A 26,786-nucleotide genomic window follows, 5' to 3' on the forward strand; every position below is an offset into this window, starting at 1 on the left:
CACTTGACAATCCCAAGTGTAATCCCAAAGTATCTGCCGCAGCTGCTTCTAGATAGCTATATGGGTTGATGAATGCCGCGATGCCAAATCAATCAAACGTCTGTTGAACTGCATTTCATTCCAGCTGCCTAGGCCAATGTCGCCCGCATGTTAGAGATAAGGGAAAAACGACTCTATCAAAGTGTACAATTAGATTAATATAAACACGCACAGAACCTGTGAAATGTGTAAGCATAAATTATTTATGATTAAATGCAATGCGAATCGAAAGCTCGGCGAAACCTGTGCAAAAAATGTAAGCTGAAATGAAAATTATTAAAAATATTTGCTGCTGATTACGAGCTCATCAATTTGTAATGAGCTTCACGCTGAATGAGTGGGTGGAGGAAAAAAAAAAACAATATATAAATGAGAGGAAATATTTTGATGAAAATTCCATTTTATAGTTATTAAAATATGCAATGTTAAATGCTGGAAAAAATTAATTGTAATATTTATGTGCATTATTCAGTAAGCTGCAAATTAAAGTCAATAGATTAATTATTGTTATTATTGTTGGCAGCTTTCACGAAGGCGTTCCACAACGTTCCAATCCTCCAGACCAAACCAAAACCAAACTACAACAAAACACGTCAGCGCCTGCGAAATAGAAAGAAAGAGAAAACAAATACCACGAGTAGCTGCCAAGCGGGCAGGCAAGCCACATTATATACTATGTATGGATGGTGTTTCTGGGATTAAAGTTTGGCGAACGGCGACGTCGCCACTTGGGATTTGGTGTAGTGGTGCAGCAGAATAAGTCTGCACTCTAGTCGATGGTGACCGACCAGCAGATACCCCGTAGGACATCGAGTTCATTAACAAACTCTATTTGAACTAGCGAAAGCGTCTTTAAAGTCGATTTCTAGATTAAATTTTATAACTTTTCTGAATCAGAAATTTATCCTTTAACTTCTCTTTACACTCTCTCTAAAATTGGTTATATAAATGTCTTATATATGAAGACGTATTGCGATGCGTATAAATGCCTTTCAAACTTTCCCATAAACAAGCCATTTCTTCACTTGGCAGCTTACACAGTCAACAGCATTTGTTGGCCAGGGTATACACGAAAAAAAAAATACGCAAAAAATATTTCTAAAAGGACAGCTAAGCTAAACACACTGCTACTGCATCGCACGGAGGTAGAACAAAAATATAAAAAAATAAAAGAAAACATGAAAGAAGTGTGGCTCGAAAAAGTATATAGAGAAAAAGCTAAAGCTCAGAGAGCAGCACCCGAGCCAGGTGAAAATGGATTCTGAAAATTGGGTTAATTGATGCTTAGTGTTTTGCTAGTGTATGTGTGTGTGTGCGGGGGTGTATGTGTGCGTTGAGCATAGCTGTTAAGTATATAAGAGTTGGGCTGGCTGGGCGTGGTTATTTAGCTAAAAGTGGCTAATAGTTTTTTGCCAAGGCAACCGGATAGTGGCCGGCGGAAACGGAAACCGGAAATGCGCACAAGAAAATACACACACACAAACACAACAATACACACAATATATTACGCACACATCATGAAACAGCCAAAATGGCGGCGTCGCCTCAAATTTGGTTGGGGAGTTCACAGCTAAACAGCTCAGCGCTACATGTAATTAGCATTAAACCATTTGTCGAATTATACACACCGGGACTGCCTAGATCCGTGAGATTGGCATTCAGGGCGCCTGGAGGTCCGCTTAATGCTGTGCCACCCGCACCCACAATAGAGCTGGAGCCGCTGATGCTGCCGCCGCCGCCACCGCCTACGCCGTTGTTGTTGCCATTGCCGGACGCATTGTCCAGCGCCCGGATGACATCGCAGTGGCCAAAGAGCAGCAGCAATAGCAGCATTTGCTGCATCCACGCCCTAAGCGACCTCATTTTGCAATTTGGTATTTTGGCAATGTGTTTGTTGTATTCCAGCATCGGCATCAACATGTTCCATTGGTTGTTGCTTGACTGTGTGGCTCCGTTGGCGACAATTGTGAATTCTCTGCAAATGAATTGAACAGAAAAAAAACCAAAATTGAATTATCAGGTGCAAATGCGTTAGAGGATTTTGCGTTTAGAATTCGATTTGATTTTAGCTGATTGTTGCCTGCAATTTGGCGTTGCTGTTTGTCCAAATGCTAACACTAAAATTTGGGTTGGGGCTTTAAAACGATTTCTGTGCAAAATTTGCCAAGTGTTGGCAAACTTTATTGATAGATACAAAAGTATTTAACTACATATTTTATGAGCACTTTAAATGTGGCTTAAGATACAAATGTATCTTTTGGGTAAGAACTCGTTTAGACACTTTATTTATTTAGCTTATTTCATTGTTCAGTTGTGGCAGTTGTTGTCAAAACACTCTGCAAAAGTATCTTAAAAATACAAATGTTTCTTTGTGTAGAGAAGTCACGTCTCAGGTATTTTCCTTTCGGTAATTCACTTTTGTTATATATTAATGTTTAAAGTCCAAATTCTTATGCATCTCACAGAAACATGCACGAACTCCGTTGCTCTGGGCTATTTGGGCTCGTCAAGCTGCACTTGTCACAACTGCAACTTGCAGATACAAATGTATCTACGCCTGCGAATTGCATTTGCTGAGACATAAATTCACGATTTTATGCACTGCACGCCGTGTATTGTTTTTTAACACTCGCGACACACCCACAGCGTTAATGTATCTCATAGATACTATTGCCAATTTTTTACAGGTTTTTTTTTTTTGGAATTGGAACTGGAATTCACGTCTCTTTTAAATTGTATCTCGTAGATACAATTGTAATTCGTTGGCGCTTTAAAATATTGATTTTTTTCTTCGTTTTGTTTATAGCTCGCACTGCTACCCCTGACTGTGTTGCTGTTGTTGTTGTTGTTGCTGCTGCTGTAGCTTGTTTAGCTCCTTCTTCAGCTTGTATCTTTTTGTTTATATTTATGCATTGCACTTGCGCCCAACTGGCTTTGTCTGCTTTTTTGTTACATTTATAAATGGTTTACAGCACATGTGCTGCACACGCACACGCACACGCACACAGAGTCAGACTCGCATACGCACGCACAGCTGTGGCTACAATTTGTAACTGTAGAGCATTTATAAATGTGGCTCGCTGCTTCTTGTTGCTGCTCCCTTGCTGCTGGTACTGCTCCTGGTGCCTGCTTTGCCTTGGCTTTTCCCTTTTCGCTTTTCCCTTTTTCTTCCTTTTTATGCTGCCAATGTTTACACGCTCAACAACTTTTTGTTGGTCGTCAACAAACCATCAAGCGTCCTCTGCCCGGCACCCTCGCCGGCGTCTTATCAGCCACGTCTTGGGTCTTGGTCCTGCGGTTCCTCCTATTCGATATGCTTATACGGCGTCGTATTTGATTTGTGCGTCTCCCTTTTGCTGCTGGGAAACGTGCTCACATGCGATTCTCTTGAATTTAACGGCAGCAGACGCTCGCGCGCGCTTTTGTTGTCTCAGTCAATTGACGCATTTTAAAAACGCATAAAATTGCTTTATGTTTGCCTTTCCATTTCGGCTTTCCATTTGCCTCCCCCGCAGCTGCTGCTCAACTTATTCGGCTTATCCGCCTGGCGTCAATTTATGCAAAAGGCAACGTTCCAAATGCTGCCAGCCATATGACAATACACGCCGCTCTACTCCTGCTCTGGCTCCTGTGTATATAGATCCGAAAATGACGAAGAACTTGGAAATACAAATGCAGCTGCAGCCGATCCACGGTCTTTGTCTTCGCGGTTAAGTATCTGTAAGTGGTGCATAAGTGGAAAAGAAATGTTATTGATGATTTATTTGCATTTGGCATTGATATATGCTAATGTTTTCTTCCTTTTCATTTTTTTTTCTTTTCGTTTGTACTTTGTCATGACTGCCTGCCTGCCTGCCTGGCTGGCTGCTTGGCTGCCTGCCTACCTCTCTATCGCCCTAACCCACACTGTCGTCTGCTTTCTTGGTTGATCTAACAGCGGAAAAGGTTGAGAATTTTGTTATCTTTCGGACTGTGCTAGCTACTCTGTTCGTTGGTTTTTCAATTTTTCATGCACGCTTCGGAAAATTATTATGGCATTTTGAAGTCATTTTTATTTGCATTTCGTGATTTCGTATAGACAGATAAGCCGCAGCGAGTCCATACCCGAAAGCCCATTCGTTTCGCTGTCTCTCTCTCAGTGTATGTGTGTGTGTGTGTGTGTCAACTCAAATATTTGATTTAATTCCACTGACATATAATTAATCACTCTGCACCTTTTACGAGCACAGCAGTCCCAAAACAACAGAACAACGACAACAAAAATGTCTAGATACGACCCCATTGAGTTGCCTCGGGCACTCAAAAGTTGTTCGACGTTTCGCGTTTATTTGTTTATAATTAAATATTATTTGGCAGCCCAAATGAGACAGCCGAGAGAGCAGCCAAGTGGCATTTATCAGTCATTTCGACTCACTTTCAGCTAGTTTCATTTTTTTCTTTCTTTTTTTTTTTCTTCTATTTTTTAATGAGTTACAAATTTGGTTTTTCAGTTGTTTAATGTTTAATGGCTGACAGCATTATAGATTAGCGTCCGAAAAGTTTTTCTAGTTCGCTGCCCATGCCACCGCCAGTCTGGGAACTGTTTTGGCTGGCGGCAATTTTTTTGGTTGCTTTTGTCGTCTGTCGTCTGGCTACTTGGTGGGTCTGCGTCGAGTCTCGTTTCTGGCTAATGTGTTGCACAGCTCTTTATGTGTGTTTTTCTGGGCTAATAGCCGTAAGGCCTGGAAGCCAACTGGCCACACATCAAAATGTTCTCATTTTCTTCTTCTCTTTTACTCTTTTTTTTTGGTTTTTGTGTTTTCTTAATTTTTGGCTCGTTAGAAATGCTAGTTTATGTGAAATTGGTAAAAGTTGGCAGCTAAAATGGTTGATTTGATTAGGCTCAGGGCCGAAAGCATTTCTGAAACTGATAGTCTGCTAGTTAGAAGCAGAGCTGCGAGCTGCACTGAAGCACTTAACCCAATTATCAACGTATCATACACTCAATAAGATAAAAAGGGAAATGGATAGCAAAAGGGGTGACGCTTCAGTAATATTACCAATTTCGTTAGGTTTTACAAATGAGTTTCGCTGGAGTTTAGAAATGTAAGCTAAGATGCCAAAGAAATCAGTTCTTAAGGACATTTCATCAAAGTTTCTGTTTAGAAAGTCTTCTTAACTATAAATTGAAGAGCCTTTTCCATAAGCTAAGCCAAGCAGCATATAAAATTACAAAACTTAAATCATTAATGTTAAGAAGAAGGATTTAAAGACAAAAACTTATTAAATTTGGTTTATTTTTTGGTTTCTACGTCTTCTAAGCAAACCTCTTTAATTTGCCGTCTGGGAAATATAACATTTTCTAAATATAAACTTTGGGCCAAATGTGCGCATCAATTATTGAAGCCTTACTATTTATAGCCAACATTTGCCATTACGAAAAACCCTTTGTGATGCTTAAAGAAAAGGAGACGCGCGCATTTGGCGGATACCTGCTAACAAGCAGAGTTCACCTGAGTACGTTACTTAGCATACCACATTATGCTCACACTCGCACACACACATACAGGGACGCAGAGCTGAACGATTAGCATATTGATAAGCTTAACCATATGTAGATTTCGCGTGCCTCTAAAAGCCTGCCACATGCCCCATTAAAAATTCATATGCTCAACTGTCAAGCGCCGGGGAGCATTTGAATTTCAAGTGCGCAGACGTTAAAAGTGTCAAATTGGCAAAATGACGACAGTTGAGCAACTGACACAACACAACACAACAAAACAAATACACACACACACACACGTGCAATGAAACAAAACGAAGCAGAAATGAAAAAGGAACAAAAAAATTGGCAAAACAAACTTTGACGCCTATAGAAAATACTATACCACTTATGTGCTGTAGAGTTCATAAGAAATTGATATCATTTATCAAACTGACGCACACAGAAACGAATCGAGCGAGTCCTGTATATATATATATATATATATATATATATATATATATATATATATATATATATATATATATAAATATATTTAGAAACTTTGGCAAATGAGCCAGTGAGAAGCGGGCACATAAATTATGCGCATGGGAACTGAAGGTTGGGCAGCAGCAGCAACGGCAGCAGCAGGCGTGGCACACGCACAATTCAATTGAATGAAAACAGAGTCGAATAGGACGGCCACAAAAAGTAGTTCATTAAAGAGGCTCAAAGCGCCATTTGCATAGGAATCCAAAAAATAAAAAGCGGAAACAACAAAATAAAACAATCGCGTAACCTACAAAAAAACTTTTGAGCTATAATCAGCACAGACGCAACTGCTCCAATATATTCCCTGAACACAACATGCAAAAAAACACAAAACACAAAATGTAAATTAAAGTAAACAAATTGAACCCTCAACGTAACGGAGCAGAACACAAAAAGCGAGAAAAAAGCCGCATAAAACCCCAAAAAATAATAATCAAAAAAAGTTTCCACTTGCCAAAAACTTCAAAAGTCAGCAACATGCAACATGAATATCAAAATCCGCGCAGGAAAAACATTATATAGATAAAAAGATATATATATAAATATATACATTTATATGTGCAGTTAGCCGAAGATTAAATACACTTAGAGAAAAGGATATGCGTATGAATGTTATATAAAATATATTCAAATATCTCAAAAAGCGAAAGATTTAGTTAAGATGTAAAGTTAGCGCAGGAAACTTATTAAAATAAATATAAATATAATTTTTGTATATTACTGTTTCATAATCTAATATGAACAATATTAATATCTTAACTAAGCAAATTAAATATTGAATCAGACCAAACGAAGATCTCAAATATAATTTTCAATCCATAGTTCATAGTTTGACTGATAAATTTCAGTTAGTATATTTTACTTTATCTTTACTCTAATTCACTCTATTTACTATACCTTCAATATTAAGATGAATCTATGTTTTATTGTCATACTCCAATGCTAGGGTATCGAAAAACGAAATAAATTGTATGCGTATAATGGGGCAGAGAGTTGGATGTTGTTGTTGAGAGAAGTGCTTTGTACTTGGTATTTGTACTTCATGGAACGAGTGCAGCAAATCAATGCGCCAACCAACAACAACAGCAAGCTGTGGGGGCAAACTATGTGCCGCGTGTCAGGGCCAAATTCTGGGAAAGCGCTTCACACAGCCCACTTGGTAATAAAAAATATTTTCAATAATAAAGTGTATTAAGTTGTGAAGTGCACACAGATACAGCAACACACGCACACATACACACACGCCCTGTTGAGTTGACTGCAAGTGAAAATAAATGAAATGTGAACCAATGGAAAAGCTTCGAAAAGCAATAAGAGTGAACAACTTTTATTTTTTTATATACAAAACAAAGAAATACGAAAAGCGTATAAAAAAATAAGAATTTGCTTCTCTGTGTGCTGAGTGTGCATGTATGTGTGTGTGAGTGTGTGTGAGCTGCGTGTAAATATAAATATTTTTTCATATAGGGCAGTGCGTTACGACCATATCATGACTCTTCGTTGCTTTTTTATACCACGCAATTAAAGGCACTGGGTGATATAAGACAGCAGGAGCTCAGCATGTACAATCAAGGATTTACGACATATTAATCGATAGTTGCGAGCATCGTTAGTATTGAACGTTATCATTATCATAAATTTATTTATTCTTAATAATTAAATAATTAATAATTAATTTATTATTTCTTAATAATTAAGTCAATACAATATATCGATTATTATCGAAAGCAAACTGTCGAACATAATATAGAAGTAAAGCAAACTTTAAATACATATTTTATTTAAGGGATCATTTTAAGGAAAGCTATAGAGTAGAAGAACTAGAATATATATATAGTGCTTTACAGAATATTAATTAGTCAAGCATACTCTGCTGAGTAACTGAGTATCCGTAGATGTTTTCTACGAATATGAAGCGAATGCATGAATGTGTCAATGGCTCAAAACGATTTATACAGCATATTAAATTCTGACATCAATGTTTGATTGTACACACATACACATGCACATACATTCATATGTATGTGAAAAGCAATAAAAGGAGCATAGCGCCATTTCGCTCACACTAGTGTGATATGGACTCGCACTCGTTGTGTCTCTCTGTCCAGAACGCTTTGTCAACAAAAGCTGAAAAATGTTCGTAATGAAATCAAATAAAGTGTAGCCGACTGTGACATTGCAACAGCAGCAACAACAACAACAACAGCGACAACGACATCAGCATCTAATAGATTTATACAATTTTTAACTGCACGTGAAGAGACATTTTGAAGCACTGGACACTCACGAAATTGAAACTCATTTAAGTTTCTTATTTTCACTCGCAAAGAATTTATTTGTAACAACTTTTGAGGGAATTCAATTGAAGTGCAGCTTGTCATGTGTGTTGTATGCGATTCTCTATAGCTGCTGTTGTTGTTGTTGCTGTTTGTTGTTTCACATTTAAAGAGATTACATGAAAATTGAAGTGGTTTGTGTGTAGCTGGTTGGCTTCGCTTTGGCTCTGTTGCATGACCTGCGGCCATTGTTGTATACATTGCCACGAGCAACAGCAGTAAGAAGAAAACGAAAAAGAAGTAGAATAAGTAAGAAAAAAACCTGAAGCGAATTGGATTTGCTTTGTAGCAGCAGCAGCAGAGTTGATAGATGGGCTTGGGATTAGGGCTCAGCGAGCATGCAAGGAATGCTTAAGGCCCGCTTCGACTGAGCCAGGGAAAGCGAGAAAAACAGCGTGAAAATTACTGAGTAATGAAAAAGGTGTTGCTTGGCAAAAAAATTTATCCAACAACTGTTTGTTAATGACCAAAATTTGCCCCTTTTTCTTATAGAAACCTTTTTCCCTCGAGCATTCCTAAAAAAATTGCAAGTACTACGAGATACGTAAGATATTTTCGAATACAAATATCAAAAGGTGTATCAAATATAAATATAATATTTAGTATAACAAGAATTACGTTTTGTTAATTATTTATGAAAATATAATACATTTTTTTATAAGTATAATAAGTCATTCGATATGTTGGTAAAGAATGAATGGAATTTTCTATTTATATTTTTTTAAATCTATCGTTTGTTCTTTCTTTTTTCTATTTAAACATATTCCACAATCTTAGAGACAAGTTCGAAGATATTCACAGCAAATTGATCAAATATTTACCTAAACCTAAACTCCAGCATCATAATAATGATAAGGCAAGCTTTAATGCATTAAGCATTCCGCTTGTCGTATCTGAGCTGCTACACACTAACCCAAAATCCCTCTCTCGGCTGTCTCTGCCCCGTTGGCTGCCACAATTTCGGGGGTTACGCATGCATTCGAAATAGCGACCGCAAATTTGAAATTCCCTCTCGCAGTGCTAAGAAATACGCTGCGAGGATATGGCGACTATATGTGAAGAACGCGTTAGCAGGTAGATGTGAATGTGAATGTGAATGTGAATATGCATGTGGATGTAGATGTGAATATAGATGCTGGGGCACGTGCATTTGTGTCATACGAAAATTAGCGGAACGCGCTCGCCTATGCAAACAGCAAACAGCGAATGCTTGCTGGCAACGCTGCATATGCTAATTAAAGGTCCTAACTGGGTCACAAGACACACGGCCCGCAAAATGTAGGCGCAGATGACACAAGGCGCAACAACTAACGGCGTTTGGCACTGGCAAGGCCTATGGAGAGCTATCAATCTTGTGCATAGCCAAACATAATTTATAACTGTGATGCCAAACTCTAATGCCAAACGAACATACACACACACACACACACACACATGCATACATGCATCACACCCACTAGCTGAGCGCTGGGGCGTGGCAAGTGGCATTGCGCGAGATGCCGCAAAGGGGGAAACGCTTTTAATGAGCCGCCAAAGCGTGAAAAAGCGCAACGCTGCCGCCGCCCGATGTTGATAATTATGAATGGAGCCAACTGTAAATCAACACAAAACAAACTCAACCCACACACAACCAAGACACACACACCCATAGCGGGGGAGCAGCGTCCATTGAGCTGTCAGCTGTGTCTGTGTGCGTGGAGGTCGCTGATGCGCCAGCTACACCCAAAAAGCTACGCCCCAGAGGTAAGCAGCTTAATCGTGGTACCCCCAACTCCCAACTGCATAACTGCTGCCCGCTGCCGGCTGCCTTCTGCCTGCTGCTCAACTCAACTCAACTGCGGCTCTGTCGTTATCATTAGTTGCATCTTAGAGGCACTCAGCCGCTTTCAATAGCTTTCAGAAACAGGCAGGCAGCAAAATACAGCAAGTGCATGCACATAGGTAGGCCAGGTAAATAGGGGAGCGAGCCGAGGCATAGGTTTCGAGTTTGAAACTGTTGGACTATGTTGAGAAAGACGGAGAGCGAGAGAGTGAGAGAGGAATTTTATAATTTATTGCCTTGACGATAGTGGAACAAATCTATTAAAATGCGCATATTAAGCCAAAGCAGCTTAAGTAAATTACGCGCTTATGAAAATGGAAAGAACGAAGCCCACAAAGAAAAACGAGCATTAAGAACGCACTTAAAACAAAACTCGAAGACGGTTCGAACTGCTTAATGAAGCACTAAACTTCTTGAAAATATAAAAGAATATAAAAATAACAAGCAGAAAAAAATAAATAATTTACTGAAGTTTAAATACTCTATAAATGGATATTTTCATTACGAGAATGTATTTCGATTAACGAAAATAATATGATAGAAATATATAAAAAAGAAATCTAAATAAATATATATAAAAATATGTGTAAAAAAATATGTATAAAAACATATTTCTGTTTACAATATTTTCTATGCCTGACTAAAGAAGTACGGAATGAAGAGAATACCAAGTCAGGTCAAGATATAAAAAACCAAAGGAAATATGTTCAATGTTTCTGTGAATCGAGCGTAAGTCCCATAAATACTTATTAAATATTAATTAAAATTTCGATGTATTAAAATACATTCGTATATGTTCCCAGAGTATATATATAAAGAATCTAAAATATAATTCAATGCACAGTGAAGCTACTAAAGAGAGCAACACTGCTCACTAGCTGCTGCTGCTGCACAGATTTCCAAATGGAGCAAACAATAAAATTAAAGTTCGTATGGCGAGGCGATAAAAGAAATAAAAAATAAATTAACAACACAGCAACAAAGGCCGAATCAGAACAAAAAAAAAAAAACATATATATATATTTAATCAGGAAAGCCATAAATAATTAGTGAAGTTGAACATTAAAATAAACGGAAGACGATAGGCGGAGTTGGTTGGTTGGGGAGTGTACAGAAAACCAAAAACCAAAAACCAAGTTGAGATTGGCTAAGAAATTGCTTAATTAGTCACGCTGCCCAGCGAGGCGGCTGTAATATGCGTAAATAATATATATAAAATATGTGGCAAAAAAAGATTATTAAAAAAAAGAAACAAAATACAAATCGTATGATAAACGTTTGAGAAATTTGAGAAATTACAAAAGATTTTTGTTTTTTTTTTTTTGCTCTGTCGGCTTTCTCGTCTTTGTGTTGGGGTTCTTTATTAATTTGCGTGTTTTTTCGTTTATTTTGTTTCTCTTGCCCCATTTTTGTACCTGGGCGTCAGTTTATTTATGGCTTTGCATTTATTAAAAAATATATATATATACACGACATATATATATATGTTTTTTGGGCTGTTGCGTAACAGGTTGCTGTTGTTTGTTGCTCTGTTATTATTTAATATCAATTAGACACAACAGCCCTCTTGAATATGCCAGCTGATTTCAAAATAACGACACGCATTTCACTCGATTTTATTCATAACAAATGGCAGCAATTAGAACAATATGGCAACGCAGCAGCAGCAACAGCAGCAGCTAGACTCCAATTTCAACGCTTTCCAATTTATTTATGTGCGGTCAAAATTGAAATACGCTTTCATCGGATTGTGTGGCACGAGGGCAAAGCGAATGCGTAGCGATTCGTTGATATTGATAAATGATCGTTCCTAAAGAGCTGCTCGACCCACGGATATAACTCATTCCACAGAGCGCGAAACTTCTGTGTGCGTCTGTTGCAATTCCCCGACAATTGATCTGTGACATCTTTACGATATTTACTCAATTGTTGCTGTTTCTAAATATACTCACATATATATGTATATAGCCCATTAAATACTTGACTTTAATTTGACATATCAAATTCGAACTGTCGTTATAATCTTTGCGCCCTGCTCTCACTCTTAAGCCCTCCATAATCCCCTGCATTTTAAAGGGTTGAGAGATAGAGTAAATATATATTTAATTTAAGCCATTTTAGTCAACACAGCATTATTTTTCAATAAATCTTAGCCAAGCAGTGGCTAGAGATAAAAATAAACAAAAGGGGAGCAGTAATCAAATAAAAATGTAAATTATTAAAGAAAATTTTGAATTTTTAGAAAACTAATAAATTTTGAAGCAACATCATTTATGCAGAACGAAAAGTCTTACATTTTTTTTTCCTATTTTTTCCTATAGAACTAAGCTTTGTAAATGGAATGAATAATGATCTTATAGTATAAAAAAATTTTTAAACTCTTTGAATAAAACTTTGATGAATTATTATTAAGACATTTATTTATTCATTAATTATTAAAAAATATAATTGTGTATATTCAACTTTACAATTTTTCCCATACCTTGACCTGCTCCTTTCCTTTCTATTATTTTTACTACAAAAAAAAAATTAAAATCACACGCTGTAGTTCTGATTGAAGAACTTTAAGAATAGTTTAGCAAAAAGTACAACGGGCTGCAATAATTTAACCCGAGTTCAAACAAAAACAACACCAGTTCGAATCAAATGCTAACCATATTATTATAAATTAGATTGAAATATTTCATAGCCAAAAGCTTATAAATATATGCCATGGAAACCGAACACTGGAGCATAAAATCCAACAAAAAACAGTACATTATAAATAAATTCATCTAAGGCGCATTGACTGCTTTATACTCTTACAGTAGGTATACAATTTTTCAATGGATATTGTACAAAATGAATCGGGAAGTGATGTAGGTGTAGAGTAATATTTGTTAGTATTAAAGACTGGTGATCTGAATTGACATTATAATCAAATATCTTGTGCATAAAAGTTTTCAATGCAGCATGGGTCTCATAGCAAGTGTATTGAAAATTGTTCGGCTCGTTTCGCATATTAAATAGTGCAGAAAATGTTCCACTAATTTGCGGCCTAACTAATTAATGGGTTTTGTTTGGCGGTCCCAACCGACAATTTTGTGGCATTCGCTCATACATAGTTTACAGCCATATTTTTAATAAATAAATTGATTGGACTCTAATAATTATTTTTATTTCTTCTATCTCTCTGATCACCCTGGTCCCGCCCGTTTCTCTCTTCCTGTATTTTATTGATTGATGTAGAACTTGCGTAGAATTTCAAATAGTATATCGTATTCGTTTCGGCTGATTGAGCTTGCAAACAGTGTGCACAAATTGTGCCCACTAATTGACAATTAAGCAGGAAATAGTTTGGCTACAACAACAAGCCAAATTGAATTGATTGATAAAAGCCATTTGTTGTCCATAGTCAGAGCGGGCAGGTCGGGGTGGGCTACCACCGCCGCCTGGACATTCCAGAACTTCTTCTGCTATAAGCAAAAAAGAAGAAAAAAATGGCAACTCCGAAGAAAACTAAGCGGCTAACTGATTTTCCAAGGCAAAACTTTTAACTTATTAAAACTGCACTTGCCACCAGCCATGGCCAAACGCCCAGCCCGCTGTTTACCGTCGAGCAACTCTTCAACAGAGGCGCTCAAGTATGTTGAACACGCGTCAAGTTCCTGAGGCAAAGTTTTGCGTCAACTTTTGGTATGGTCCTTCCTTTCTCACACACCTGCCGGGCGCCCTGCCTGCCGCCCCACTGCTAGACGGCAAAGGTGAGCGACAGAGTTCACAGAGAGTGTTTGGACGCCTCAGTCTGTGCGAGCGAGCACTTTACCAGCGCGTTTTCCGTCCGTCATTGACAATGCACGCCAGACAGGCAGCAACAGCAGCAGCAACAACAACAACAATAACAACTACAATAATTCTAATTAAAGTTTTCAATTTGAAGTTTGGTTTCGCCCGCCCAAAAACTGTTATCAGAGAACGCAGCCTCAGACTCAGAAAACAAAGCAGAGGAAACAATGCACAAGCTGCCAAACAATGGAAACGCACAATGCACAAAATAGAATAGAATATAATAGAACAGAAGAGGAGAGCAGAGGAGAGGAGAGAAGAGAAGAGAATCGAGCCACGCAGAGACATGAGAGAACATTGAGGGGGAGTACCCACAATATAGACGCTAGGCTTTGGTGTAATCTAATAACAAATAACTTCGGAAGTATTAATCATATTCCATACGTGTGCGAGTGTGCGTGTGCGTGTGCGTGTGCTTGTTAGAGATATGTGTGTGCGTGTGTTTCTGGCTACTAATTATAAATTTCAATTGTGCACAGAGTGCGCTTTACTACACAAAACCCCAAAAATACGAAAAGATAGAGAGTGAGAGAGAGCCAGAGATAACTTCGTCTATGAATTGTATGACCAGAGAGAATGAGGCGGGCCGTGGGAGAGAGAGAGAGGGAGAGCAGACCGAGGGTAGCAGCATTGCGTCGAGGCTTAATGGAGCCTATCAGGCGTGCCAAAGCCTTAGCTCAGACTATTGATGCATGGCAGGCAACTATGAGTCATAAAATAGAACGGATGAGATATGCAAGAGGCCAGTGACTGGGCCGCAATGTCTGGCACACCGTTGATAATAATAATCAGCATAATAATGCACTTACAGGAGGGCGGTCATAGAGAGAGGGAGATGGCAGTGTGAGTGTAAATGTTGGCGATTGTCTGGCTGCGGCTTTTGGCAACAATCAACAACAAAAAAGTGGTTCGTAATAAAAACTCAGCTAAACTAAACTAATAAGCGGCAGACTACACTGAAACCAAATTACATTTATAATGAAATTGTGCAGAAATTTCGAAATGCGGTTAAAACCAAATATTCATATGAGAAATCGTATATGAAAGTTGTTTAGACTGTAAAACTGTAAAAATAAAATTATTCACAAATGGGCAAAGCAGCTTAATTGCACGAGACTCCATGACTGACATCTCAAACGATATTTATTTCCAGTTAAGCTCACATTTTTATAAGTAAAATCAAGTATTTTTTAATTTATCATGAGTAGACAATGGCTAAATAATTCATATTTATATAAATACTTAGAAAATCAATAGATTTTAAAGCTCACATTTTTTAATATTTTTTTTTTTTGAATTTTCAAACTTCCTATTTGTAGTTCGTTGGAATACAAAAATAGATCTATTTAGTATTCAATCGAGTAATACCAAATATGCAAGACTTTCAATTTCTGACCCAAATGCCAACAAAGGGAACAAAACTCCTATAAGCTATTTGGAAATTCAAATTCGTTTGTCTGAAAATGAAAACTTTTTGATTGTGTTTCTCTTAGTGTAATGACCATGGGCGGGGTTATGAAAGGCTATATGACAGCCTTTTTGCATACATGTATCCCGTCAGGCTGCAGCGAAAATAATTAAAAGCATTCGCCAAAATAGAGGCAAGCAGCGTTGACAAACCACCAGCACAGACAAAATGGCCCACTGTAACAGCGACAAATCAATATTGGTTATTTTTGTATGCATGGATTGTGGGCGTGTCTGTCTGTCAGGCACGCAGGCAGGCAGACAGACGGACGAAGTTGAATGAGTCGACGGCGTCAGGCTCAGCCCCAGCCTCCTCCATGCCGAAATAATCATCAACATCTTTGACGCCGCACGCATATTAAATAAACTTTGGCCAGGGCAATAGATAGAGCGACAGATACGAGCACACGATACACTGCACAATAGACAGGCCAAAAACAACGAGTGGCCCGTGAAGTATCTCATAGATACTTGACTTGCAGCGCTTCGCCACGTCTCGCAGCGGGTAAATGCATAAATTAGTTCAACGTTGGCGCTGTCAAAAATTTTTGCCAAAAGATTGAAAATGCAAAAGCGTCAGAGAATTTGGGAATTTTCGTCAGCCTGCCTTGTCTGTGTTTGTCTGTGAGTGTGTGTGTGTGTGTGTGCGGTATGTGAAGTTTATTTTATAGAGCGAAGTCTATTTGTAATTAAGAGCAAAGTTGACTGCTTGCTCGTCAGGCAATTTCGTGTGTGAGGCACAGATAGTTGACAGACATTAAATGCAGGCAGATACCTAGTGAATGTCATTAGCTTCAGGTGAGACAGCGACATTATTGGTAAGTTAAGTAAGTATTGAGGAATATATTAGCTGCAATTGCATTCAGCAAGCAATTCAAATACAGTTCAAAATCAACAATGTCTTTGCTTTGACAGCTAACATGCTGAAGCTGAATATAATTAAATGGAGTGAATAAATAAAGTGAAATATGGATTTAAATGAGAATTGATTAAAAACTTTGGATTATTTTTTAATTTTAAGGCTTCCTTTTAAATGAAATATTTATGATTAATGACTTTGAGAGACTCTACAAATAGTTTGCCTTTAGTTGTATCTATATATATATATATATATATATATATATAGATATATATATATATATATATATATATATATATATCTATTACTTTAACATATGTAAGTACATAGAGAATTTTCAATAATTAGCAGCCATAAAATGAGCCATCGATCATAACTTGCCTCTCAGCAAATAAAAAGTGATTATTCCCTTTTAATATATACATATTTCATATTTACATACATATATACATATGCAGCACTTCAGTTGTAGTTCATAAAAAGTAAATAAATCACTTGTAAAATATTTATAAATTTTATATAAAAATATCAATAAAAATCAATGAAAATATATTAAATTTTATGACTATATGCAGTTAAATTAAGCTGCAGCTTTTGGTTTTTAACGTCTCGATGATGTATATTGAATGCTTGATAAACCTGGCCAACATCAATTAGAGCCTTACACTGAATACCAAGCAACAAGTGAACCATGCGAGAGTCCCACACAAAATGCACGCACATAATGCGCAGTGTAAAATCTGTGCATGTGTGTGTGTGTGTGTGTGTTTGTGCGTCTGTTTGTATGAGTCAATGTAAAGATCCCATTGCAGTGACCACCAACAACCGACAACCAAAAACTGATAATGATTGTGGCCTGCGGGGCTGACGGACCAAAATCCATGGCAATAACTGGCATCTGCTAACCAATATATGAGTTTTTGGAGAAGGAGCTTGACATGCACGACGGGAGCCACAATTGAAGGGGGAAAGAGACAGAGAATGAGAGAGGGAGCTAAGGTCAGTGAGGTTGTGTGGTAGAGATTTTAGATTTCATGTGCATATTAAAAGCCAGACCAGGCCAAAATCAAACGCTGTTGCCCGCCATAGACAAACAAATTTCCATGTGCATATGCAGCAAATGGCAGTTGTTGAATGGCAGGGAGAATGAAAGAGAGAGAGCTCTGTGGGAAGCTTACGGGTGAGGGCGTGGCAGACGTAGCAACAGCAGCAGCAGCAGCAGCATCATTAAATATCATTAACACAGCAACAAACAAGCAGCGTAGCGCAGCAGACAACTGACAACCAAACAGCCAAAAACAGATATAACAACAGCAGCAGCAGCAGCAGCAGTTGGAACAACAACAGCAACAACAATTTGCTGATATCATTAACAAGTGAACCAAAGGCAAAGCAATTGCAAACGGAATCGCAATAACACAACAGCAGCAACAGCATCAGTAGCAACAACAACAGCAACAAGCCAAAAGGAAGCAAATGTGTATACAAAATGTTTTTAATTAAACGCTTCCCCTCATTGCATCATCATCAACGGCGACAATGTTAGAGACAGAGATGAGGCGACAGACATTTGCTCTGTGCAAATGAGACGAAGCAACAGAAGACGACATCAGATTGTTGGGGCCTTGGAGTTTGTCCGTCCGTCCGTCAGTCTGTCTATCTGTCTTCCCGTCTCATTGTCTGTCTGTCAGTCGCCTGCCTTTGATTCCATTTCATTATACACTTGTCAAGCATTATTGTGTATACTTAATTTTGTTACCAACTTTGCAACGCATCTGGCAAGTACTTAACATAATAAAGCAATATATGTAACTGCTAAGTAGTATTTTAACTTTAGTCGTGCTTACTTTATGTTTAAGCACTCTTAACTGCAGCTAAGTATCTTCAGAGGCCTCCCAGCATCTTGAACAACTCAAAATGTCGAAAAAACAAATATTTATTATTTGCCACAAATATGTATACGACATGTTGGCTACTCAATATACATGTTTTAAGCTTACAACTGAATTTGAAAATTTCATTTTAGTATTAATTGTATATATACTTAATCTGTTGCTTCTAGTTCAGAGTTTGCATATTAAATACAATTTAATTTGAATGCAAATAAATTTTGAATTACATTATCATATGCTGGTTAGGGTAAGTCTTCGCTGATTATTTCTTTCTATTGATAGTAATTTCCATTTTTAATGTGTATATAAGTATTAACTGCTTTGCATTAATTAACTTTTTTATGTGCACTTCAAACTGATATAAATAGAGAACGCTCATTGCATTAATAATTCAAAATTATCATAAGAAAGTTGTGGTCTTTTGTAGAGAACTTAAAGAGTAAAAAATCTCTTTATGGATTTATTTAAAAATTATTATTGCAACATCATATAGGCAATATAAATTTGTTGTATAGCTAAAGTGTACACAAATTTTCATATTGTCAAACGAACGAAATTCTCATTGCAAATTTTAATTCCACTTGCACTAAAGATGATGAAGCAAAGGGCAATGCAGATACATTTGCCAGCTCATAGATACATTTGATGAGGAGCTTTGAAAGCAAGCTGTGCGACTGGGTGTGGGTAGAAAAGTATAAAATTACGGCACAGATACATCGAGCAGCTCATTTTAGTGCAACATGCAGATGCCGGGCGAATGCAGGCAGAGAACCTACGCGAGTCGACTCAACACGACTCGTCCATTTCCATGACATTATGCAATGCGAGTTTGTTGATGTTGTTCATGGCAATCCTTTGATATGATTTCACATAATAATGTGAGCGAGTGTGTGAGTGAGTGTGTGTGCTCATGTTTTCATTGCAGATTATAAAACAGTAGCTGCAACAAAAACCCAAGGATATGAAGCCTCATAATAAATGACAGCAAACATAAAGCAAGCGCAAAAGTTTGCCATGGTTCGTATAATTGCAGCGTGAATAATTACATCAAAATCAACAGCAAAGGCAACATCAACAACAACAACAATGGAAATGTGAAAAGTGCTGCCAGACAAAATGCATTACAAAACATAATAAAAGATTATGCGCTCTATGAGTTCTGTAAACTGGGAACTGGCGCTGTATTCTGTATCCGTCCGTCTGTATATGAATCTGTAAAGTTGGCGCCCGCTTGCGCTGGTTGGCAACAAATGTTGTTATTTATGCGCTTGAAAAAGTTTTTAATTGATTTAATAAGTAATGCGATTAATAGCCACAATATGCAACAGCAACAAACGATATGCCACTGCAAAGATACAGATACAACTACATTGATATGCAGATACAGATACATTTGCTGCCAGCTTGCACATTTTTGCTATTGCTGGCTACTCCTGCTGCTGCTGCCGCTGCTGTTGCTTTGACGTCGCATTTGAAGTGCTTTTAATTATGTGTTTAACTTTTGAATTTATGATGTGATGTGTTCTGCGCGTGTGTGTGTGCGGGCAATTGATATAATGAAATGTTTGAATGATTGCGGATTAATATTGATGTATACGAAGCCGCGTTGTCATAGATACCTCTCTTTACCTCTGCCTGCCACTCAACTCTCAGAATCGAAGTTGTTGTGTGGGTTCAATTTGAGAGGGCAGAGATTACAATTTTTCAGCTGTCAGACATGTGATTCGAGCTGCTGATGCTGTCCGTGTTGTTAGTCAGCTTTAAAATAGCTTAATGCCTTGAATTGCACGTCGAATACAGATTGCCAGACTGCCAGCCAGTTGATATTATATATGCTGATTGCGAAGTTAGCTCCAATGAATACAAATATAGTCATCGGCGCGTTTTTAAATTGCAAATAAAATTAAATGCTTATAAATATATAAAGAAAAATATTGTGATTTATAGCGCAACTGCGACAAGTGTTATTATCTTTTTAATACAATTTCATATTACGAATGAAGAGATTTATCGATTACACTTCGATAAAAGCAAATGTTTTGATATAAAAAAGAAATTTGTTATGCAATTAAATAAATGAATTAATTAAATTTAAGAAATGAATGCATGCAATCTTTAATTATAATCGAAATGAAATCGATTATTAATTGGTCGATAATTAAAGTGGTAGCTGCGCATAGTTAACTGAATCGAAAATGTGATACATAATTATAGCTGAATATTAAGTTTTAAAATATAATTAATTATTGATTCCTTTAATTGATTGGACGCTGCAAAGCTGAGATGGTTTTTCTTAAAGGGGTTTCCAAAAAATAACGCTTGATAATGCCTGAAGGTTGGAGTAACAAAAACGAGTTTATTTATTTTAAAATCAAATATTTTGCGTCTTCAACTAAAATCTAATATAAACGATTCGGTTAAAATTTTCTAAGAAATATTTTCCCAAATATTTTTCTAACACAATTGAAACATTTCTCATAGATTTTAATACATTTTAAGAGCTGTCGAGTGGAGCTAATTGAATGCAAACAGTGCTTAATGCAAAGAAAAAAGTGTAACCGTTATCGCAAGTATTATGCTGAACTGCAGCAAAACATAATGCCCGATAAGAGCTGTTAATTTATCATTTTTGTTGTCTCTTTTTTGTTTGCCTGGAAGCAGAAATATAAATAAAACAATGAAAGAGGCGAAACATCTAGTGGGCCATGTGCTGCTAACTGAGCTGCAGTTGTAAAGCGGCGTTAAGCATTTTGCCAGTCCAATTACGGGTGACTGACAATTGGCCCAAGCTGCTGTCGTCGTTGCTCCAGATGGGAGCATAACCCCAAGCTTCACAGCTTCTTCGTAAGCAGACAGAACAACGGATTGACCATGACAAAGTAATGACAGTTTACAAAAGATGGAATGAAATAAACAAATGACCAGAGGGAAGCGGGGGCACACGAACACACACGCACACACACAATCGCCCAGTAATGCAAATAAAAGCAGAACTGAAGGGGATTTGGTGTGCGTCCATTGGGAAAGCTGCGTGCGAGGCAATACGCATAAGCAATTTGCAGCAGCTCCTGTGCCTGTGGAAACGCTGAAACGCTGCTTGCGTTTCATTTGTTTTCGCAGCAGTTAAATGGAATTGCATGTAACTGAGGTGGGCGGGGGAAGGGGCGGTGCTCTTCGGGGGCGGCGAGGAGGCCAGAGGGGGTGGCTCGCATTTGTAGTGGCTATCATTACACATTTATTGTAGTTGTTGTGGCTGGCCCATTGTTGCCCGGCGCGTTGGTCAAGCGCGCACAAGAAGATGATGATAATGATGATGATGAAGCTGCCTGGCTGGCTGGCGACGCTGTCGTTGCCTGGGTGGGTGTGAATTTAATAAAATACACACTCACACACACACAGGCACACAGGCACGCAGGCACACCTACTCAAAGGCAGCCATGACAACAGTCAATACAAAGGAGCGGCTCCACACCAGCCCAACTGCCCCCAACCCTCCACCCCGCTTTCGCCAACTCTTAATGTACAACAACTATTTTCAATTATAGCCAATCAAATGTTGCATTCAATTGATGTTTACATGCAGGGCGGGAGAGGTAGCTTGAGGGCAAGGGCAGTGGAGGGGGTGTGGCAACAACCTGATTATGACCAACGTTCGTTTGACTGCAGCTTATTTGATTGTGCAGCCTGCAGGGCGAAATGTGCCCAGTAAGGCGGTACGCTTTTCAGTCCTTGGCGTCCCGCTCGCCTATTGCTGACCCAAGAGCCATGTAATTAGTTTGCAAGTGAGTGTCAGGATTAATCTTTGAGTGTGTTTGATTGTCGGCACTTCGGCAACAGGCAGAGACAGCAAACACGAAAGAGAAAGAGCGAAGCATACTCACACACACAGCAATAATAATGCTGTGCAAATATACATTCGGTGTGCCCATTATAAGGCGTTGGTTGCTTTGGGTCTGGGGGGGCGCCTAGTCAAAGAAAGTGCGCGACGCACATGTTAATTGAAAGCCTGGGCAAATACGAGAAGCCGGCCATGGAAGTGGCAATCCTTGCAATTACATACACCAGCGAGTCAAGCCAACAATGCAGCACGGCAGCAACAACAAAAAGTACACTGAACAAAATATTAAGTCAAGCCGGTTTACGCTTCCTCTTGAACTTCGACTTGTTTAATTCTTAGAATATGAGAAATAATCAGAGCGTCGTAAACACAAGTTTACAAAGTGATTTTCTGTAGAAATATCTGTATATGATAAATGGTTCATGCTTCTTGGAATAACAAATCAACAAAGTATAGTAATTCTGAAAGATGTTTGCTTGAGCATAACAAATGAAGAACGAAGTTTCTGCGTACGTTTATAAATATGTATATTGTATTATATTATACTTGTAACGATAGTTTATATGATAAGGATACAACTCCTGAGAGTAGGCACTCGAAAATGCTTAAGGCTTATGTTTTTTTTATTTTAGAAATAATAGATTAATAGAAAGTTTGCTCTCTTTTATTGTTATTTCGTTTAGTAAGTTTTGATATGGAGGAAAATCAACTTCAAAAATAGCTTGAAAACAAACTAGTTTTTTATGAAAATAAGTTGTTAATACTGAGCCTGTTTGTTACTATATATTTTTAATATTAATAGGAATTTCTTTCTATATAGAAGAATGTTTGGTAATATCCACAAATAGCTTACCTAAGATCTCTTTAAACATAAGATCTTAATTCTTAATAGCATCAAATAGAATTTAATGAATTTAAATATGGTTAATTGGATTTTCAATTTAAACCTAATTTGCTAGAGCTCTTATGATTTGCATATTTCTCACAGTGCATGAGTCTTGGAGCATTTTCTAATTAGGTTATGTTTGATTGTTGTAATATGCAACCGGAATCTAGGCGTTTGGTGTCGCCACGCTATATATGTATATATCTATCTCTCGCTCTCTCCTCTCTCTCGCTGTCTCTTTCGATCTTTGTCGTCCGCTCGGCTGGTGTCTGGTCAATGGCCGTAGCACAGGCGAAATTGGCGTTCGCCAATGGAATTTAATCAAGTTTTATTTGCTCTAGTTGGCAAAGGATGAGCAATGAGCAGGGCCAAGTGTGTGCCATATAGCGCAATAAAGTTTCATTGGTGTGTGTGCGTGTGTGTGAGTGTGTATTTGAGTATTGATTGTCATAATTAAACGCTGCTATTGCCGTTCTTCCTGCTGCTGCTGCCACTGCTGTCTTTTTCCGTGTTGCACGTACTTTGTTGGTTCTTGTTGTTGTTGTGCACAGCTGCTATTGCTGCGAGTTTTGTAACTGCGCTTTAAAAAGTTTGTTGATTGAATGCAACGCTGCACAATTGTTGCAAAGGCCAGCCATAAAGTGGCCTTATGCTCGCTCGCCTGCCCGCGTGCCCGCCCACAACTTTTATAGCTATTCTTTTGTATGCTCTGTGGATTAGTTCTTCATTGTTTAGCTGCTAGCGTGGCGCTCTGCAGATAACACACAGCACGCACACACGCGCACACACGCACACACACTTACACACACAGATTAAGAAATGCAGCGAGACAGCGGCGCAGGGCAAGGGGCGTTCTGATGTGTGCGAGTGCGAATGATAGGTGGCACTGTAGCTGTAGCTGTAGCTGTAGCTGCAGCTGCAGCTTTAGCTGCTGCACGCACTAAGTGGTGGGAGTGTGTTGTGCCCCAAGTGGGCGTGGTAAGCACTGAATGGCAAAGCACAACTAACTAGCTGACTTTAAGTTGAGCTCATACATTATGCTAAAACAGCAATGCATTCAGAGCATTGAATGAAGCACATGCGGACATTAAAGGGCTAAAGAAGTTGCGCTAATGATGGGGCAGAAAAGGCAAAGGATTAGCTATAAGGATTGCTGAACTGAAATCTAAATTATTTATTGAATATCTACATTATTAATCTGTAACCATATCAAATGAGGCTTTTCACTATATCATTAGCAAAAATCTCACAATGTCAATCTTAACTAGATAACTAGATGTAGGCATCGTATAAAAGATAAAAAAACTGCTGTCAACTGTCAGCAATAATCATTTAGAGTAATATCCCCTGATTTAATATGCCTAGCTGTCCTAAGTACGCCCGCCTATCTTAATCAGATCTTAATTACCCAAATCTCAGTTTCCGACTCGGCAGCTCTGACAAACGCACAGCTGCATTTTCAATTGGTTTCACCCATCAACCCCTTGTATAACTGCCTATTACACAGCGTCCGAGTGATTTCAACATTTTTCACTTAGTTATTACATTTATTTGCTTATTTATTTATGTGCCGCCAACTGTTTCTCCTTCTTCTGATTAGTACTTTTTGTGCCTTTTGTTGTCAATTGTTGCTGGGCTATTGACAAATATTACGTCAAAGTGAGCCCCCTTTCAGGGCAACGGCAATGTGGCGTTGTTATGATTATTGTCTGAGGCATTGTCAGAGGCCGTTTTCTATACCCACAACACGTACAGTCTACGTTGTCTTCGTCATCGTATAATACGTTATTTGCATGAAATTACTTGCGTGGGTAGAGCGGGTCGGGGGAGGGAGAGCAAGAGAAAGAGAGAGTGTGTGGGAGAGTACGGGTGTTCAGATCCTTGGTTTATTAGCATGCTCCAGAGATTAGACGTTGCCGGCAAGGACAACATTTTGATTTCTTTTTCGTTTACACAAGCCACCACCCAAACACCCCACACACACGCACACAGTCCAAACAAAAAGCCAGAACCACCCAGCGACAGACGACCGAGCTAATCAGCACAAATGCCAAAATACAAAAGCCAAATCGAAAGTAAAAGCAAATCAGAGCGAAAGGCAAAAAAAGAAAAAGCAGAGCAACAGAAAGAATGTCTCTAAAGAACTTCCAATTCGAAGTCGAACTCCGCCCCGCAGGCGGTGCAAAAATACGTCAATCACAATCACGAATAGAAGGAGATTCGGTAGAAGAAAAAAAAAATTGGACAAAAATTTGATATGCCTCTAGGTCTGTTGTATGCCTTTCCTATTTTGTTTTGAGAGTTGAGGTTTATTGATTTGTTTCCGCCGTCCGTCGCGCTGCCTGAAAACTGATATTTGGCATTTGTACAGCAACATTCTTTGGGGTTGTCCCACAAATTTTCAGCCAGCGTCTGGAATCCTCGTCTCGCCTTTGATGTATGAGCAAGCAAACCAGGCAGCGGATTAGCCGCTCAGCGATTTAAGTGATTGTATATCTTACAGATATACGATTTAGAAGTGCGCTTTACTCCACAAAAAAAAAAAAAGAAAAGGCAAGTGCCGAGATTTAACAGCTATGGCTAAGCTACTAAGTGGGCGTGCCAGGTGAGCTGAAGTAGAGACAATCGAGAGAAGTTTCCTTTCTCTCTCTCTCTCTCTCTTTCTTTCGCTGTGTGTAAGTGTCTCAAGTTTGTCCTTGCTGTTTAAAGTGATTTGTGATGCTTTCGAGTGCTTGAAAGTTGTTTTCTTTTTGGGTAACTTGGCACTGGTTTTTATGGTTGTTTAGTTGGCAGTTTAGCTCCGCCCGAGATAAGGCCAGTAAAAGTTCCAGATGGAAGATGCGTATTGTTGCAATTGGAATGCGAGTGCTGCTGCGGTCCTGATTGTTGCGTATCACTTGCCTTTTCCTGCTTTCTTTCTTTCCTTTTTGTCCTCTTTTCAATCGATAAGTTCGAGAAATGAATCAACTTTAAGTGTTGAGTGTATTAGAGCATGCACGACGTTGATTCGCTTTATATTCCTTTCATTCTTTCTTGTTTTTTTCTTAAGAGATTATATCAGAAAATGTACTTTGCACTAGTGTAGCAGTGAAATATCAACTTTGCTGCTGTTTTTAAAGCAAGTTTGCTTCAAGCATTACGCAAACAAAATTTGAAATAGAAAAATGCATAAGTCATATCGATTTTATATGTATTTCTATACAAGTCCTGTCTGATTGACGCAGAGTCTCACATGTAAGAAGCTAGCTTTGATCTTTTGGTTGTGGCATTCAAATTTTGGCATTTTGCGAAAATCCGCTTGCACAGAAAACGATTGTGGGCAATTCTATTGTTGTTGAGTACCAAAACTATGGGGCGATTTTCATTGGAAATGTATTTGCAGTAAAAACAATTTAGCTTGCAAATATAAATGGAAAATGTGAAGGAAAACTTTCTTTACTAACTGGAAACCAGGCTTAAATACAATTTCTTGGTATAAAATATCAGTCAACTTGAGATGAAAGACTATACAGACTCTATGATGGAGTTTGGAAACTTTGTGATATAAAGCAGTCACAAGTAGCATCAGAACTCTTTGGGGTATCCGAAAGTATGCCTAGAAGTCAAGCTTACCCCCTGCGAGTTCAAATAACAGCAATTAAGCCAACCTTTGCCTAGTCCGGCAACATTGAGTTTATCAAGAACAAATTGAAGCTCGATTTTCAAAGCTATCGTCAGCTTCATTAAACCTACTCAGTCTAATATTGTTGCTGAACTACTACGTACACATTGTTTTAATTTTGTACAAGTTTTCGGCTTTTAATTTCATA

General features: G+C 38.3%; 1 protein-coding gene across 6 annotated transcripts in view; it reads right to left on the reverse strand.

Annotated features, from left to right (window-relative positions):
• Positions 1–438: 438 nt before the first annotated feature.
• The window catches only part of LOC111596074, an 87,745-nt gene continuing 61,397 nt past the window's right edge, over positions 439–26,786 (reverse strand). For 3 of the 6 annotated variants that reach the window (XM_030224399.1, XM_030224400.1, XM_023310129.2), the window contains exon 2: positions 439–2,014. In XM_030224399.1, coding sequence (XP_030080259.1) covers positions 1,585–1,959 — 375 coding nt within the window. In that variant the 5' untranslated portion in view covers positions 1,960–2,014 and the 3' untranslated portion in view covers positions 439–1,584. Of the gene's footprint in view, positions 2,015–3,067; positions 3,233–3,267; positions 3,758–26,786 lie in introns of those variants that run through there. The other 3 variants (XM_030224402.1, XM_023310128.2, XM_023310131.2) reach the window with 3 other exon arrangements.

Source organism: Drosophila hydei, unplaced genomic scaffold (assembly GCF_003285905.1).
Source record: "Drosophila hydei strain 15085-1641.00,03,60 unplaced genomic scaffold, DhydRS2 tig00008114-arrow-pilon, whole genome shotgun sequence".
Classification (NCBI taxonomy): domain Eukaryota; kingdom Metazoa; phylum Arthropoda; class Insecta; order Diptera; family Drosophilidae; genus Drosophila; species Drosophila hydei.